The 15,318-nt window shown below is 38.1% G+C and overlaps 1 protein-coding gene across 1 annotated transcript; it reads right to left on the bottom strand.

Moving 5' to 3' along the window:
* Positions 1-3,804: 3,804 nt before the first annotated feature.
* LOC147631701 (uncharacterized) lies at positions 3,805-5,360 on the bottom strand. Its single transcript, XM_086807950.1, has 7 exons — positions 5,247-5,360; positions 5,043-5,111; positions 4,684-4,812; positions 4,546-4,611; positions 4,354-4,434; positions 4,194-4,247; positions 3,805-4,077 (listed from the first exon to the last, which is right to left on the bottom strand). Exons 1-7 carry the CDS (start codon positions 5,298-5,300, stop codon positions 3,805-3,807), a joined length of 726 nt encoding a protein of 241 aa, XP_086664076.1. The 5' UTR covers positions 5,301-5,360.
* Positions 5,361-15,318: the final 9,958 nt, after the last annotated feature.

The raw sequence follows: 15,318 nt of genomic DNA, 5'->3' as shown, positions 1-15,318 counted from the left end.
CTCTTGGTTCTCCTGTAGTTGGTGGGTTTCTTTTCTCTTTAGTTGATTTTGCAACTCTTGTACCCGTTCCTTTTGTGCTTTTAGCTCCTCCTCCCTGGACGCAAACTTAGAGCTTATAAGATCATTGTTTTCTTCCAACTCCTTTAATTTTTCATGAGAAATGGTCCATTAGGACCTCAATGGAAGGATTCTTGGGCCTTTTTATTTGGCAGTTTAAGGAGTCAAACCTTTTCTCTTAAGAAGAAACGTTTTCTAATTAGAAGCTTCAAAACGGCTACTTTATTCAAATTTGAATTTTGGGGGGAAAATGGAATTTAAAATCTAGCGGACAAAACCATATCAACATATCTATGGAAAGCTCTTGATGCGTAGATCACGGATCTATAATCTCCGCTCAAATCGGAGCTTGTATGTAGAAGTTATGGAGGTCCGAAAATTGTAAAATTGCCTCCCCCCTTTTTGGGGGAAAATGTGCACCCTTTGACCACTCTTACACCTCTCTTACAAACCCAACATTTCAGTCCACATGGCAACCCCCCATTTGGCTATTCCTTAATCACCTTGATTAGGCTTGGGCAAATTAAAGGGCCCAAGAAGACCCCATTCACTTCCTAATGTAGAGGCCCTCCTCTCTAGCTCCTGCTGCTTTCTTTTCTACAATGGCCATTTTGAGCTCAATGTCTCTTTCCTTGAGGGAGTCCATAAGCTAAGTGATCATCTGTATATGCAATGCTTGATTGTGGTCCATAAGATAAGCTAATAAGATGCTGCAGTTTGCCACCCAATTTTCATTCCTCTTGTCGGCTTGCATATGATGGTCATAGGTTGTGCTCACTGTTGTGCAAATGGTGGGATAATCACTCTCTCAAAAGTCTTGTTTGTGCTAGGCATTAAAAAGAACTTGTTGTTAGTCTCTGCAATTTCCAGGGTAAGCCTAGTGGTCAGATTTGTTGATTGATAAGTGTATTGTTCATGACCAGAGTGATAGACATCACTGTGGTATTGGGTACTCTAAGCCATGGGCTTTACGGGTTAGATAGATATGAGAGATTGACACATAATGCTTGTTTAGTTACTGCCACATGTGCTATGAGTGACGTGGAGCTATGACATGCCCACTTTGGTCACTTGAATTCTGGCAGTTTGTTGTGCCTTAAAACATAAGAGATGGTGTTAGAGTTGCCATAGCTTGAGACCCCTATCAAACATGTATGTGAGGAATCATTCTTGAAAGATGGATCAATATGGCTGTCGAAAAATTATAGCTCATACGCAGTGATGTATTTGGTCCTCTAAGGACACTATCGATCGGGAGATATCTTTACTTTGTGATTTTTATTGATGATGACTACACTCCAAGCACACATGGGTGTATCCATTGAAGGCAAAGTTGGAGATTTTTACATCCTTTAGACTCTTGGTTTCTATGGCTGAAAATGTGTTTACATGTAAAGTTGGCACCTTTTGTATAGATCGAGGAGGAGGGGAGTATATGTCAAATGTATGGTTGAAAGAGGCATAAAACATTAATGCACAATACCTTACACATATTAGCAAAATGGTGTGGCTGAGCAGAAGAACGTATCTTTCATGGAGATGGCACATTGCATGGTTAAAGACTAGGACTTGCCTCATGTTTTTTGGTTGGAGACAGTTATGTGTGCCACTTATGCGCTAAACAGATGTCCAACCAAGGCCTTATAGACAAGCTTGGAATGGTAAGAAGCCCTATGTGGCTCATTTGCATGTTTTTGGTTGTCTTGCTTATGCTTTTGTGCTCGAGCAACAATGCAATAAGTTGGATGATAAGGCGGTAAAATGAATTTTTGTGGGATATAGATCAGAAAGCAAACGGTATATGGACTGTACCATCCATCCATAAAGCAGATTTTTCTGAGTAGAGATATTTTCTTTATTGAGAACTCAATTTAGGCCATGCTTCTATGCAAGAAATAACAAAATGTATGCTCACATGACATCTTGGATACACTCCTTGTTATGGCTCATCCGAACTCCCCTTGAAACACATCTAACAAGAGATTACGTGGTGAACCCCAATTATCGTGAGGATCTTTCCAAGGCCAAGTTCGTAACCCTTGAGGTCTCCAAGCTTTACAACTGTGGGAGGCGCAATTCCACTGTGCCTCCCACGAGCGTTGTCATACCGCCGCGTTGCACTACGTGTACTCGTCCCTTCTCTCACCTCACTTAACTCGCACAATGGGAGAGTCCTTTGTATTGTGAGAGAGATTCACTTATATACATGGCCATAAGTGTTCACACTCACTTAAACTATGGCCGACCGGGCACTTTAGCCTCATAAGAGGCCTAACGCTATTACAATGACTACTCTCATAATATATCCATGAAGTACATCACTTGGGATTTCATCCTAACTTCCGTCGGACCATTATGGGCGTCCGTCCAAGTTTCAGATTTGGATACCATTGCCTTATATCTTGAATGTATGACCTTTTGGTGTATCTACCTTGACTCCTTGATATAAGATAATGGTAGTAGCTCTTATTAACCCTAGGAATGGGTTAACATTTCCCCCTTCCTGATGCCGATCGCATCCTCGTAATAATCGCGTTGATGACCTTTGTGTAGGGAGAATTGACAAGCTTTGTTGATGGCCTTTGATGTTGAGTGACGGTCAATGGTTTTTGTTCCTAAGAAAGGCTAGTTAGTAAATGAAAAGGTTTTAAATTAGCGGGATTTCCTAAGGGGGTGGGGATGGTAGGGTTTTTGCGATTGCATTTTTATGAGCCTTTTTTTTATAAATATTTTTTGCTCACTTTGTTTTTTGGGGGCAATCATAAGCAAAGTTACATGTGATTTGTGTTGGTGGTGAAGCTAAGAGATGTTAATGATGGGGGATAAAAGAAGGATCTGAAGGAACGCAGACATAATCATCAGAATGAGATTGTGTTTCTTAGTTCCTCATCTGATTCATTGAAGTGACATTCATCCCTTGAAGAATTTGGCTTTTGATGATGTCCCTTTTTGTGGTAGGATTCTTGTCAAATCTTATGAGTAGGACATGTTCCTGCATGCATCTTCCCATGTGCTTTTTATGTCTTTATGTATATTTAAGTGCTCTATGAAGTAGAGATACATGAAGAAGATTAAATGGATCAAATGGACTCTTATTGAGCTGTTGTTGTTGAAGTAGCCACTTGTTGGGCAAGGCTTGAAAGAATTACATCGACTTGTGAGGCTTAGATAGATATCTTCACGAAGGATTAGATATCATTGTGTTGTGAAGACTCTAGCTTTGTTTGGAGAGGTTTGCAATTGAAGGAAAATTCCAAGCAATACGTTATACCATTGACCAGGCTTTCGCCCACCACCATAGCCTCCCCATCCAGAGATGTACTTGGGAAGTTATCGATTGTGAGGGTTTGGTGCAAATGTCCTCCAATACATGAGTATGGATATATACTCATGGAGCAGCTACTACATTAACTTAGCCAAAAGAATAATAAGCCATCATCTTAACAAAAATGTATTGGCTATTGAAGATCGTTAGGAGATACTTGGGATATTCTACCATTTTTAGGTAGGCCATATGTGTGACTCCCTTGTGTTTGTGTGTTTTTTTTTTTTGGGACCTTGCAAGCAACAGGTTCTTGTGGCTACTCTCCTTTTTGAGAGAATAGGTTCTTAAGTTTGCCACGTAGCTTTTGCACTCCGAATGTTTCTCATCCAAAGGAGTGAAAAGAGGATTGTGAGTTTATCTTTGATGCACTCATAAGTCTATATCATGTTCAAAATAAATAGTACTTCAAGATTATCTAAATGTCATGGGAGTATCTCTACATCTTCTAAACTAATAGGTGTGGATTGTGCATTGAATTTGACTTTCTTATTGGCCATAAGCCAATGCATAATGTCACGAATCATATTGTCACTCCCAAGCCTTTTCGTATCCTTTGAGTAGTTTTTGAAACTAATATTCTCCTTCTTTAGATTGACACATGTACTCTTGAGAGAAAAGTACATGTCTTGGATTGTATGCACTCTCATGTACTTTAATAAGATTGTCTCCATATCCTCCTCTGGAATGTGGCTCACCTACATTCATGATAATAAAATATATAAATTTTAAAGCATATTTAATTTACCTAAATAAAAAGATTCAAAATAATAAACTTATCAATGATAAATTTCTCTAATATAATATCACTTACTTGTAAAGGTTCACATGATGCCTCTACATTTGATTTTGCAATGTGTTCTAAATCCTATTTGAAATAACAAAATCAAACCCATCATGTTAAAAATAGAAAAATCAAATCCATTACGTTAAAAATAGGAGAATCATAACATTATACATCTATCTAACAATACCTTTAAAATGGTTGTTGGTATAATATTTTCACCCTCTTGGTGACTTCTTTCTTCCAAGTGAGTTTTCATCTTCTCACTTACCTTTGGAACAAGCCAAAAACTAGCATTAATAATCACAAAAGTAAAAAGAGAAAGAGAAAAAAAATAGGAGTACAAAGAGATAGTGGAAAACTTTTGTAAGTTTTGCATTACCTTTCTCTTTCTTTGACTTTTTCTTGAAACCTCATTCGTATACTTAGCCAAATTCAACATTGGATCCTACAAGTACAACAAAATATTAGAAGAAATATTGACAACTTATCACATATACAAAGAAAAACTCAACCAAACCTTGTCTTCACTTGTCATATATACTCTCGCTTCTTGATTTCTTATGGCTCTCACTCTTTTTGATGTGTCATGATGTAGTAGCTCAGTAAAGGAATAATTATTCTCCTCCATTGTTGTATTATAAGAATCCTGGTTTATAAGATGTTATCAAAATCACATAGAATTCAAAAAATAGTAGTCTTAAAATCAAATCTTTATGTGGACTAAGAGAATACACCTCATCGGATATATAATCTTACAACCCTTCAAACCTCTTTGTCCCGAATATAAAGTTATCCATATATATAGAAGAGCATACGTTTAATACAAAACCCAAAGAAATCCTACTTAGAATAAAATCAATTATATAATACACTTACATTCTCTATAGGTTGATCATTTTTTATCGCATCAATGTAAGGAGAGCTAGCTTGAATCTCAAAGTTTGTCTATAAAGTTCACATTAGTAACAAAATCTTTTAAACAAAACGTTCAAAACATGTAACATTGCATAAGTTACTATGCATGATTCAAAGAAAAAACCATTATACATTCTCCTTATGATACATCTTTCTAGCTCTTACCTCTTCATAAGAATGATTATATGCTTGAAGATTGAGTGTTGGCTTTAAGACCATGACATGTAAAATAACATAAAGTTAAAACTAGAACCACATAAATATATAATATAAACATACCCATGTAAAAAAGCTGCTTATATAGGAAAAGAAAATATCAAGTTTAGTTTTTTTACCTCTTCATTAGAATTAATATTTCCTTGTCAATGCAAGATCCAAGACCTATGAATTTAGACCAAATAAAAAAAGTGATGAACTATGGGAAGGACAGAGCTGCGGAGGAGACACCTGATGCAACACCCTTAGAAACAGGTGATAGCAATGATTTAGCCACCCTCTTCGAGCTCTTCGCTATGAAATGTAGAAAGCGCCCCGTTGGTGGTGGTCTCAAGCCGCAAGGCTGCAAAAATTAGCTGATGTTACAGCATTTTGTACTTGCTTCTGGACTAATTTGAAATACCAGCACATTTTGCTTTTGTCGATGCGTTTTGTGTCATGCCGCTCTACTCTTGAAAGGTGTCAATGTGTTTGTAAACTGTCATGTCCTACTGTCACTGTTTTGTAACCTTTTATTGGTGCCCAATGTCTAACTTTGCTTTTGTGAAAAGGCTGTGTTCTTCTACTCATATAGTTTAGTGGTACTACAACAGGGGACCATTGGTGGCTACATGAACAACCACCGGATACATCAATGCCGATACATGTAATGGCAAGCAATAGGCGCCTTGTTGTTTTGGATGTCAATGGAGTGCTACTGAAGGATTATGTTGAAGCACCCAAGGATTTGTGGGGTAGCTCCCGTTCCCAGATGGAGTTAGGCCCCGAGGTGTGCAAGTGTCTCAATACAAATATTGTGTCGTTAGACCTGATGCGGAGGACTTCATCATCAACTTGAGGAAGCGATGTGACGTGATGCTCTGGTCATGTAGCCAAAGGAAGAACTTGATGGCCATAATGAATGCTTGCTTCCCTCGGTTGATGAAGAAGAAAGGCCTCTTTTTAGGTATTTATCCCTAAACTTTCACAACTAGTTTTATTGATTTTGATACTGTTTGGCTAGCTTTGCTACTGTTCTATACACAATCTGGTACTATTTGGTAGTTTGGTACTTTTGGCACTGCTAACACAATTTGGTACTTTTTGGAACTTTGGTACTCTGGTGCTATGCTGCTTTGGACTATGTTTGTTCATGTGTACACAATTTGGCACTGTTTTGTACATAATTTGGTACTCTTTGGTTATCTTTGGTACTTTGGTACTCTGATGCTATGGTAGTTTGAAACTGTGTTTTTTATTTTGTACACAATTTGGTACTGTTTGGTGCTTTGATACTATGGTACTTGGTTCTGTTCTTGGTAACATTTGTGTACACAATTTTATAATGTTTGGTACTTTGGTTATTTGGTACTTTGGTACTGTGTTGTACCAAGTTTGGTACCTTTTCACTATTATGTAATGTTTGTTAGCTTTGGTACTCTTATTTGTGCTGCTATTCTAATTGCTTGGTTTACCTGTTTTACAGATATTTTTGACCAGTCTCATTGTGAGAGGTGGGCTACCAAACTTAGAGATGTGCCAGTCCTTGCGAAGGAGTTCGGTAACAAGCCTATTTTTCTGAAGCTCCTAAGAAAAGTGTGGCGCAAGTATCCGCAATTCAATGAAACGAACACCCTCCTTGTGGACGACACGAGATACAAGTCTTTGAAGAATGATTACGACTCGTGCTGCTGCATCCGGTCATATGAGCCTAAGTATTATGACCCCGACAAGCCGAAGTATCTTATGGATGTCATTTTCCCGTGGATCTCCGGGTGGCTAGCTGATAAGTTCCCCACTGCTTACAGCCACCGGAATCCCTTGTTTGATGTTGAGGATGACATTTCCTCGTTCGTTGTCAACTACTTTGTATCTATGGAGGGGTATTCGTACCGCTTTGACCCCCCTGATGTGTAAAAGATTCTGTATGCTTGTACATTGCCTTTGGCATTTAATGATAATTATCTTTTTGTACATGTACTTTTTTTGGCTACTGCTTTTGTATTTTTCTGTTACTACTTGGTGAAAACAAAAAGGAACAGTACCAAAATTTGGTACTGCAAAGACACAGCAGAGCTAAAAACAATAAAGCACAGTACCAAATTGATAACACAGCAATAGCATTAGACAGTACTGATCACAAGTAAGATTCTAATCAAGAGAATTAGACAGTACTGATCACAAGCAAGATTCTATTCAAGAGAATTACAACTGTTGCCAGTGGTTAGAATTGTAGTTGGGGTAAACACTGTATGGCTCCCATCCTGGTCACTTCCGTCTTCATATGGCATACTGTTGTAGATATTTTCATATATCTCTGAGGATAGTTTAAAGTGGTGATGGAGGCCAGGGATAGCCTCCATGGGGAACCGTATGGCTCTAACAAGATGCAAGTAGATCATCACCGGTGGTGTCTGATCTAATAGGGTATAGGTATCAACTTTGCCCTCAACCTGGGCATAGTACAAGCCCTCAACTAGCAATCCACCTCTTACGATCTTGTTATGCCAAAGGTCCTTCAGTACTCTTGGTGCTACATAAACGGTTTTTGTGCACTTAAGAAGGTAGAAGTCCTCCTTCTCCTCGGCTGCGTTCACTCAAAGTTATCCCCAATGGACAATAATTGGCTCAACACCTCAGGGTCTCCTTCATACATAGGCATGCTTAAATCCTCACTCACATGGGAGGAAAACAAATCATTGTAGTTCTCCTCATCATCGTCGTCCTCATCACTATTTGTAGGTTGTACTGACTCTGTCAATGGCTCGATGGAGACATATTTCCATTCTTCAATGTGCTGTTTATTATTGCATCTCCTCCACTGCCCATTCACACATGGATCACAGAAGCATGACAGCGTACGAAAACGCACATCACATGGATTGTGCCCGTCAACACAATGGAATGAGCGAGAGCCTGCAATTGGTTTACAGTCCCACAACAAAAAACGCAGCACATCATTCGGTGAAACCAACCAGAACACCCTCCTTGTGCTGGCACTTCCACCTTCCGTTTGTCGGGGCTGAAACCTCGCGTTCAAAAAATTGACCACATCAGCCGCACACTTCATGGGCCAGCCATCGGGTTTTAGCTCTTCGTGCATCAGGGTTCTCTTGATAATAGCACCTGCACCATCATGCTCTCCTTTTCCATGCCCTGAAGAAGCAAAGAAGTTATGCATCATAAGCAATCCTGTCAACTGATAATACCTGGCTACGAAATAGTGTGGTCTTCGTGCCTTGAACTGTGAAGCGGCACCATCTGACCATACCCAATGATAACGCAAACAGTGTCCTTGCTGTTTCATCCAGTTGTATGCAGCATAAAACAATGCTGAACAAAGAGCGTGTCGTGGAGCTTATCATCTGATATGTAAAAATGCACAGTCTTCTCAATAGCTCCTACTGAATTTCTGATATAAGAGATGTGTACCAGTATTGTTACCTGTGTTGACCACCAATGCATGGACTGGATCTCATTTTGCACTTTAAAGCTGTAATTCTCTGCAAAATCAACAACAGATACCACAACATCTCTGGGAAACTTAAGCAAGCAGTCTTTGAATTGTTGGGCCTGCCACCTAAACATAAAGTTGTGCTTAACGAAGCTTTTCAGATGATCTGAAAAGAGATGAATGAAAGTTGCACTTTTCATCCTTTCCACGACCAAGTCCTTTCACTATTTCTCTTTTCCATCACCATTAACCTGTCCAATGCCCACATCCTGGAATAGGGTTATGCGCACACATATGCCATTGACTATGATGATATCCATCATCTCATGGTACTATAGGTGTTGGTAACACAAAGGGAAGAAAAAGGTAGATCCACCTTTTGTGCCTAATCTGTCAATAGTCATTCTTATGTGGATGGTGACTCTATTGGCTTTAAGTAGAGCCTCGATGAGGAGCTTGGCATTCCATTAGTGGTTACTCCTAGTGCACATAGAACTAAGCTCTTTTGAGAACACCTGACAATGATCCAAGTGTATGTAGGTCTACTCAGGTTAGATACCCTATTGACAAGTTAAGATGTGAATATACAACCTATCACTATGCTTACATGGTTAAAGTAGTACAGGAGATATAGCCCACCTATTTTGAGAAGGCAGACACCAAAATTGGGAAGATGTCGTGGAGGAGATGGGGCAGTATTGGATACAAATGCAACATGGGAATTAGTGCCTTTGCCTAAGGATACGAAGGCAACTGGATGTAAGTGGGTGTACAAGGTCACACATAACTCAAACGGATTTATAAACATGTATGAGGAAAGACTGGTTTCCAAGGGTTATGTGGAGACATATGGCATTGACTGTGATGAGACATTATTCAGCCCGATTTTAGCCCAGTTGTGGAGACATATGGCATTGACTGTGATGAGACATTATTCAGCCCGATTTTAGCCCAGTTGTGGAGACATATGGCATTGACTGTGATGAGACATTATTCAGCCCGATTTTAGCCCAGTTGTGAGAATGGCAACCATGAGAGCTAGCACATTCAGATTTTATATGCTGGTTATGAAAATCCTTGTATGGCTTGAAACATGCTCCCAGAGTATGGTCAAACAAGATCAACGGTGGAGAGTATCTTGTTACTGTTAGTTTTGATATCCAATGTAGATTTCCCACTTTATGTGAAAAAGATAAATAGAGGAATCCTATTGTTAGTCATTTACGTGGATGACTTGATTATCATTGGTGATAGTAATGCTGACATACATGATGGCAAGATGCTTTTGAAGCAGAAGTTTGAGATGAAAGATTCGGTTAAGCTGTACTATTTTCTTGGTATAGAGGTGGTGAGATCACTTGAATCTAACACCATATTAGATAATTTGGGAAAAATCCCATTCCCATTTGAAAAATGGGAGCATGGTGAACTTGTCCAAAAGTTTGTCAAAACCCCCTCATGTGACATATCATCGGAAAGATCTTGAAGAGTAGAATCTAAATCTATGATCTCTAACAAATTTGGAGTTAGTATATTTAAGATATGTCCAAAACTATATGGAGTAATTGATTCCCAAAATGTGAGATTTTTCCCAAATTACCTAATATTAACTTTGATGGCATCTGCTTTACAAAGGTCGTATGGCTTAGATAGGTTATCTAAGTATGGTATGACAGGGTGTAAGCCTATTTTCGTACCATTGGAGTAGAACACTAAGCTTTTCATAGATACATGTGAGCTTTTGGAGAACCCTACTATGTACAAGTGCATAGTGGGTAGCTTGTTACATGACCATTACTAGGCCATATTTGGACTATGATGCAAGCTAGATTTGACCTATGATTTGATCTATGATGTTGGACTAAGAGTGAAATTCTAAATCAAATGGTTAGATTTTTTTAGATCTCATTTATCAAATTATGACAATCTATGAGAAGACATGTGAAAGATTTATAATTTAATAATAATAATAATATTTATTAAAACTACTCCAAACTCATATGGATAAAGGTAGTTATCCATATGAGTTTAATAATAATAATAATATTTATTAAAACTACTCCAAACTCTTATGGATAAAGGTAGTTATAATGGTTAATTATATAAAAAATAGTTTTGGTTAATTTGCCTTTAGGATGCCCATTTTTTTCTCCAAAAAAATTAAAATCCTCATTTTGTGTCCATGGAGAAGGCTAAACCCAATCCTATTAAGCTTTGGTAATCTAGGCTTGGTAATGAACCGATCCTAGAAGCCATGCCATGTGTAAGACAAATTCGCTTTTGTATACTGGTGCGTACACCTCCTACATGTCTATGTCACCTTGTGTTTATCTCAGCTTTGAAGAGACTCCACATAAGGATCATGCCATCTCACCTTGCCACCTCAATTGTCCATGTCAACATGGCCAACCTAGTTGAGTTTCTAAGTCATCATCCTAGTTATTAAAAATGACACACATTCATGCCACCTTTGTATGCTACTTTCCATATGTTGACATGGCATGTCTGCCTAGTTGAATTTCTAAGTCATCATCCTAGTCATCAATAATGCCACATCATTCATGCCACTTTTGTATGCTACTTCCCATATTTACATGGCATGCTAACTCACCACCTGATGCCAAGTCATGCATGCATATACATATGGATATGCCACATCATCATCCATCCCACCCATGGCTCCATGCTTGCATGCATCTTAACTTTAAATGATATTTTAATCTATAATTTAAATTATAATTATTTAACATAAAATATATTTTTAAAATAAAATATATATCCAATCAACTCTAAACAAAATTAGCTATAATATTTTAGATTTAAAATAAAAAATATCTGATAATATTAAAAAATTTCTAATATTAAATAAAATATTATTTATATTATTAAGAATATATAAAATTAATATATATTAATTATAAAATTATAAAAATAATAATATATCTTTTAACTTTAATATATTTTAATACATCTTATATATATATATATGTACATATAAAAATATAATAAATTTTGAAAATATATAAATATATTAGATATGAAAAATAGATGATAATTATTTTTTATTAGTTATTAAAATTAACTTATATGTGTAAGGATAAAAAAATATATATTTATACAAATAATAAATAATTAAAAATAGTAATCTAGAATCTTCTATCTAGCTTCAATCCCTCCTATACATTAGTACACAATTCCAAGCTTATTGGCACACAGTTCTAAGCTCATTTGAGTAAAGTTGTGGGATTAGCTCTCTTTAACCCTCTTAGCTCTCAACATTAATTTCATCTTAATCCTTATCTTAGCTCTTTTAATTTTAGCTTAATCTTTTTCTTAGCTCTTATAATCCCTTCTAATCCTCTTAGCTCTTTCCTTACCCATCCCACCTCCTCTTGGTGCCCATAGAGAACTATCCAAGGGGTGAGATATATTTTTCGTGCTAAAGTTATCTTCAAGTCCTATTTTAAGGATCTCACATCTTCTTCATTAGGTAGTCATGCCCACTCCACTGATCAAGCATCTTCAGCATAGTGGAGTGTAGGGTGCATCCCCACATTGGAGGTTGAAGAGAAAGAAGAGCTAGCATGGTAGTGTTGAGTGAACAATGTGTAAAGTTCCTAACAACGGTAGCATTGGCAGCTTGATGGGCCATTTTGATAGCCATATTACCTCGCAAATGGTGTGAGTACGGTAAGTGCCACATCTCACATACTTTTTATAACACCACACACACTTAGAGTTGGGTCTAAAGGTAAAGTTTGGATGCTAATGATCGTGGTGCACTATGGGTGAGTAATGATCGAGAACCTAGATGTGATCGTAGGTTAGACCAATCCCTTAGAGACTTGATAGAAAACTTTTTTGGGAGGAAAATTCCCGTGTCGCCTTAGCAATTTTCTAGAAAGCTTTGTGCAAGGGAGTAATGAGAAAGCAATACATTAAGCATGGCGCTTACTTTCTAGAGATAACCCACATAGACTTGTGTACTCTTTTGTAGCTACATTCCCCCACATTGGAATTGTACAATGATCATTTGAGGCGTGTAAGCCGTGATTCCTGAGATACTCACATTTAGCATGACACATGTTGTTGGTCACTACCATGTTGTTGTCACATATTGTACCATGTAGAGTTTCAACTCTTTTATGATGTTTTTCATTCTCTTAGTGGGCAGACCCAACTTCCTTGTAGCCCTCGATATTTCATCCACTCTGTACTATGTGCTTGAGACATGGAGGACCTTTATCATCATCTCGCTTGTGTGGGGGGTAATTGTGCCACATGTGGATCTCTTTGCGAGACTAGAGATGATGGACCAGGATGCTAGTGAGGTGGATCCAATGGCACTATGAGCATGTTGTGTAGGGTGGTGGGCGATCCAGGATACTATAGCTTTTAGAGCATCATACACCATGTGCATTATTCACACACACTTTCACACATATTGCCAAGTGGCATGACTGACAGTTTCGAGCATGTCTAATGATAGAGTTTGCTTTCAAGTGTAGTTATCTCTATAGTAGATTTTTTAGAGAACACATTTACACAGATTCAAGACACTTCTCTGAGAATATTTCTAAAAGGAATTTATATTTATTAATTATAAAACTAATGTCGTCCTCTATGTAACTATTGATTAATTTATAACCCTCCCCTCTACTTGTTGCCCCCCATAGATTGCAATCATGGTACACATTAGCTACCACCATGCAGAGTTTGATATGGATGAAGTGGCAAATACCCCAGATTTATGCATTATCATTAGGGAGAACAACTTCTACATCAATGATTATCACTCGCATGCTACACACTTTGTGCAACATTGCTTCTCTTTATGATTTTTTTTTGAGAGAGCGTGGTATCACTTGGTGACATTGATGGGTATGGTCAAATAGATGTGGAGTGTAGTTTAAGAGTGCATGACCATTCTATTAGTATAGGTGACACTATCAGCATGCATTGAGACTATTTGGAGCTTCTTTGAGATTGGGCACACAGGAAGGGGGAGCATGATCGAGTGAGAGCATGTGTTAAGCGTGCTCTTCATCGTTACTAGAGCTTCCGCATGATGTAGATTTCATGGTGTAGCCCAAGTGGTGCACTGGTGTGGCTAGCATTTGGCAAAAGAGTAGCATCTTCATATCTCTACTATGAGAGGCTAGGTTTGTGAGGAGGCATTTATGAGGTGTGGATAGTAGCATGATTCATCTCACACTGCATGATTGTGAGACAATTTTGTAGGCACTCTTGGACTCCATTGCATTAGGAGCATGATGGCGATAGGCCCCATGATCTTTACTAGACATTTTGCATGATTTTTTTGTGAGACAATTTTGTAGGCACTCTTGGACTCCATTGCATTAGGAGCATGATGACGATAGACCCCATAATCTTTACTAGACATTTTGCATGATTTTGTGGGTCATATATGGATGGAAACTACATAGATTATACTATGTCAGCATGAGCTGAGCACTCCCACGTACTTTCCACATTTTGTACAGCCCATGATTCCCATAGGCCTATTTTGTTTGGCAGACTGTGACACATTAACATGTTTCTTACAAGAGGATGATGTTTTTGCAATCACTGTTGTGAGGATAACGAGGAGGGGTTCGATTATTATCTCATGAGATGCACTAGGTCAAAGTGCATCCTTGACCACCATGACATAGTGGATGAGCACGAGTTTCACTTTGATGGTGGCCACAACATGATTGTGGTGGCAAGGCGTTTCTACCCCAGCAAGTCAACCAAGTAAGGAGATTCATTCACTTCCACCAATGGAAATGGGATTTAGAGACCTTTTAGTGTTTCCATTTAATGGTTAAAATCAAGCTTAACCTTGATAGGATATGCAACAATTAACGTGGATCTTAGCCATGTTGGCATCTTACAAAGCCGATCATGAGAGCATGGTAGATACTTTTAGAGCACAAGGGTGGTGATGGCTTGGTTCTTTATCACTTATGATTGTACGTAGAGAGATCTTCTATTGACAGTGACTAAACTCAGAACAATTGAGATAGCTCACATTATTATGATGTACTTAGTTGATGCTTATGTTTTATGAGATATGATTTTTACTTACATATATCCATTGATAGTGACAAAACTTAGACTAGAGCTGAGTTAGGTCACATTATGTTATACTTGGGGACTGATTATGTTTTATGAGATATGTCTTCATTGATGGGCATTGTTGTATTTTACTTAGTTGATGTTCATGAGCTCTTGATCTTGTCTTACCCAAACGATGCTCGATGGTGTGACCAAACTTTGCAAGTGTATGTGGGGTCCCCCTCTCCACACACTTGTAAAGTTTGGTCACCATCAAACATTGTTCGGGTGAGATATGGTGCTCCATCTCATGTTTTCTACACAAGTTTCTCAAAGAGTACCACATAAAAATTGGGTTTTCTCTATCCTTTCATGTTGCCCGAATGACATTTGATGGTGGGCCAAACTTTGCAAGTATATGTGTGGGGTACCCCTCCCCAAAAAGTTTCAAATTTTGGTCACCATTGGTGGACATCATTTGGAGGTGAGAGATATGGTGCTTCATCTCATGTTTTATACACATGTTTC

The sequence above is a fragment of the Cibotium barometz genome, chromosome 14 (genome assembly GCF_041138505.1).
Source record: "Cibotium barometz isolate CiBa-2024 chromosome 14, ASM4113850v1, whole genome shotgun sequence".
NCBI classification, from domain to species: domain Eukaryota; kingdom Viridiplantae; phylum Streptophyta; class Polypodiopsida; order Cyatheales; family Cibotiaceae; genus Cibotium; species Cibotium barometz.
This window is presented reverse-complemented; position numbering and strand designations above follow the sequence as displayed.

Bases quoted from the DNA above. Each gene is read 5' to 3' on its own strand.
- LOC147631701 (XM_086807950.1), bottom strand. From the start codon at position 5,300: ATGGTCTTAAAGCCAACACTCAATCTTCAAGCATATAATCATTCTTAT. The intron at 4,612-4,683 runs GTTTGGTTGAGT...TTGTACTTGTAG, and splicing joins ATATGACAAGTGAAGACAAG to GATCCAATGTTGAATTTGGC. The intron at 4,435-4,545 runs GTAATGCAAAAC...CTTGTTCCAAAG, and splicing joins AAAGTCAAAGAAAGAGAAAG to GTAAGTGAGAAGATGAAAAC.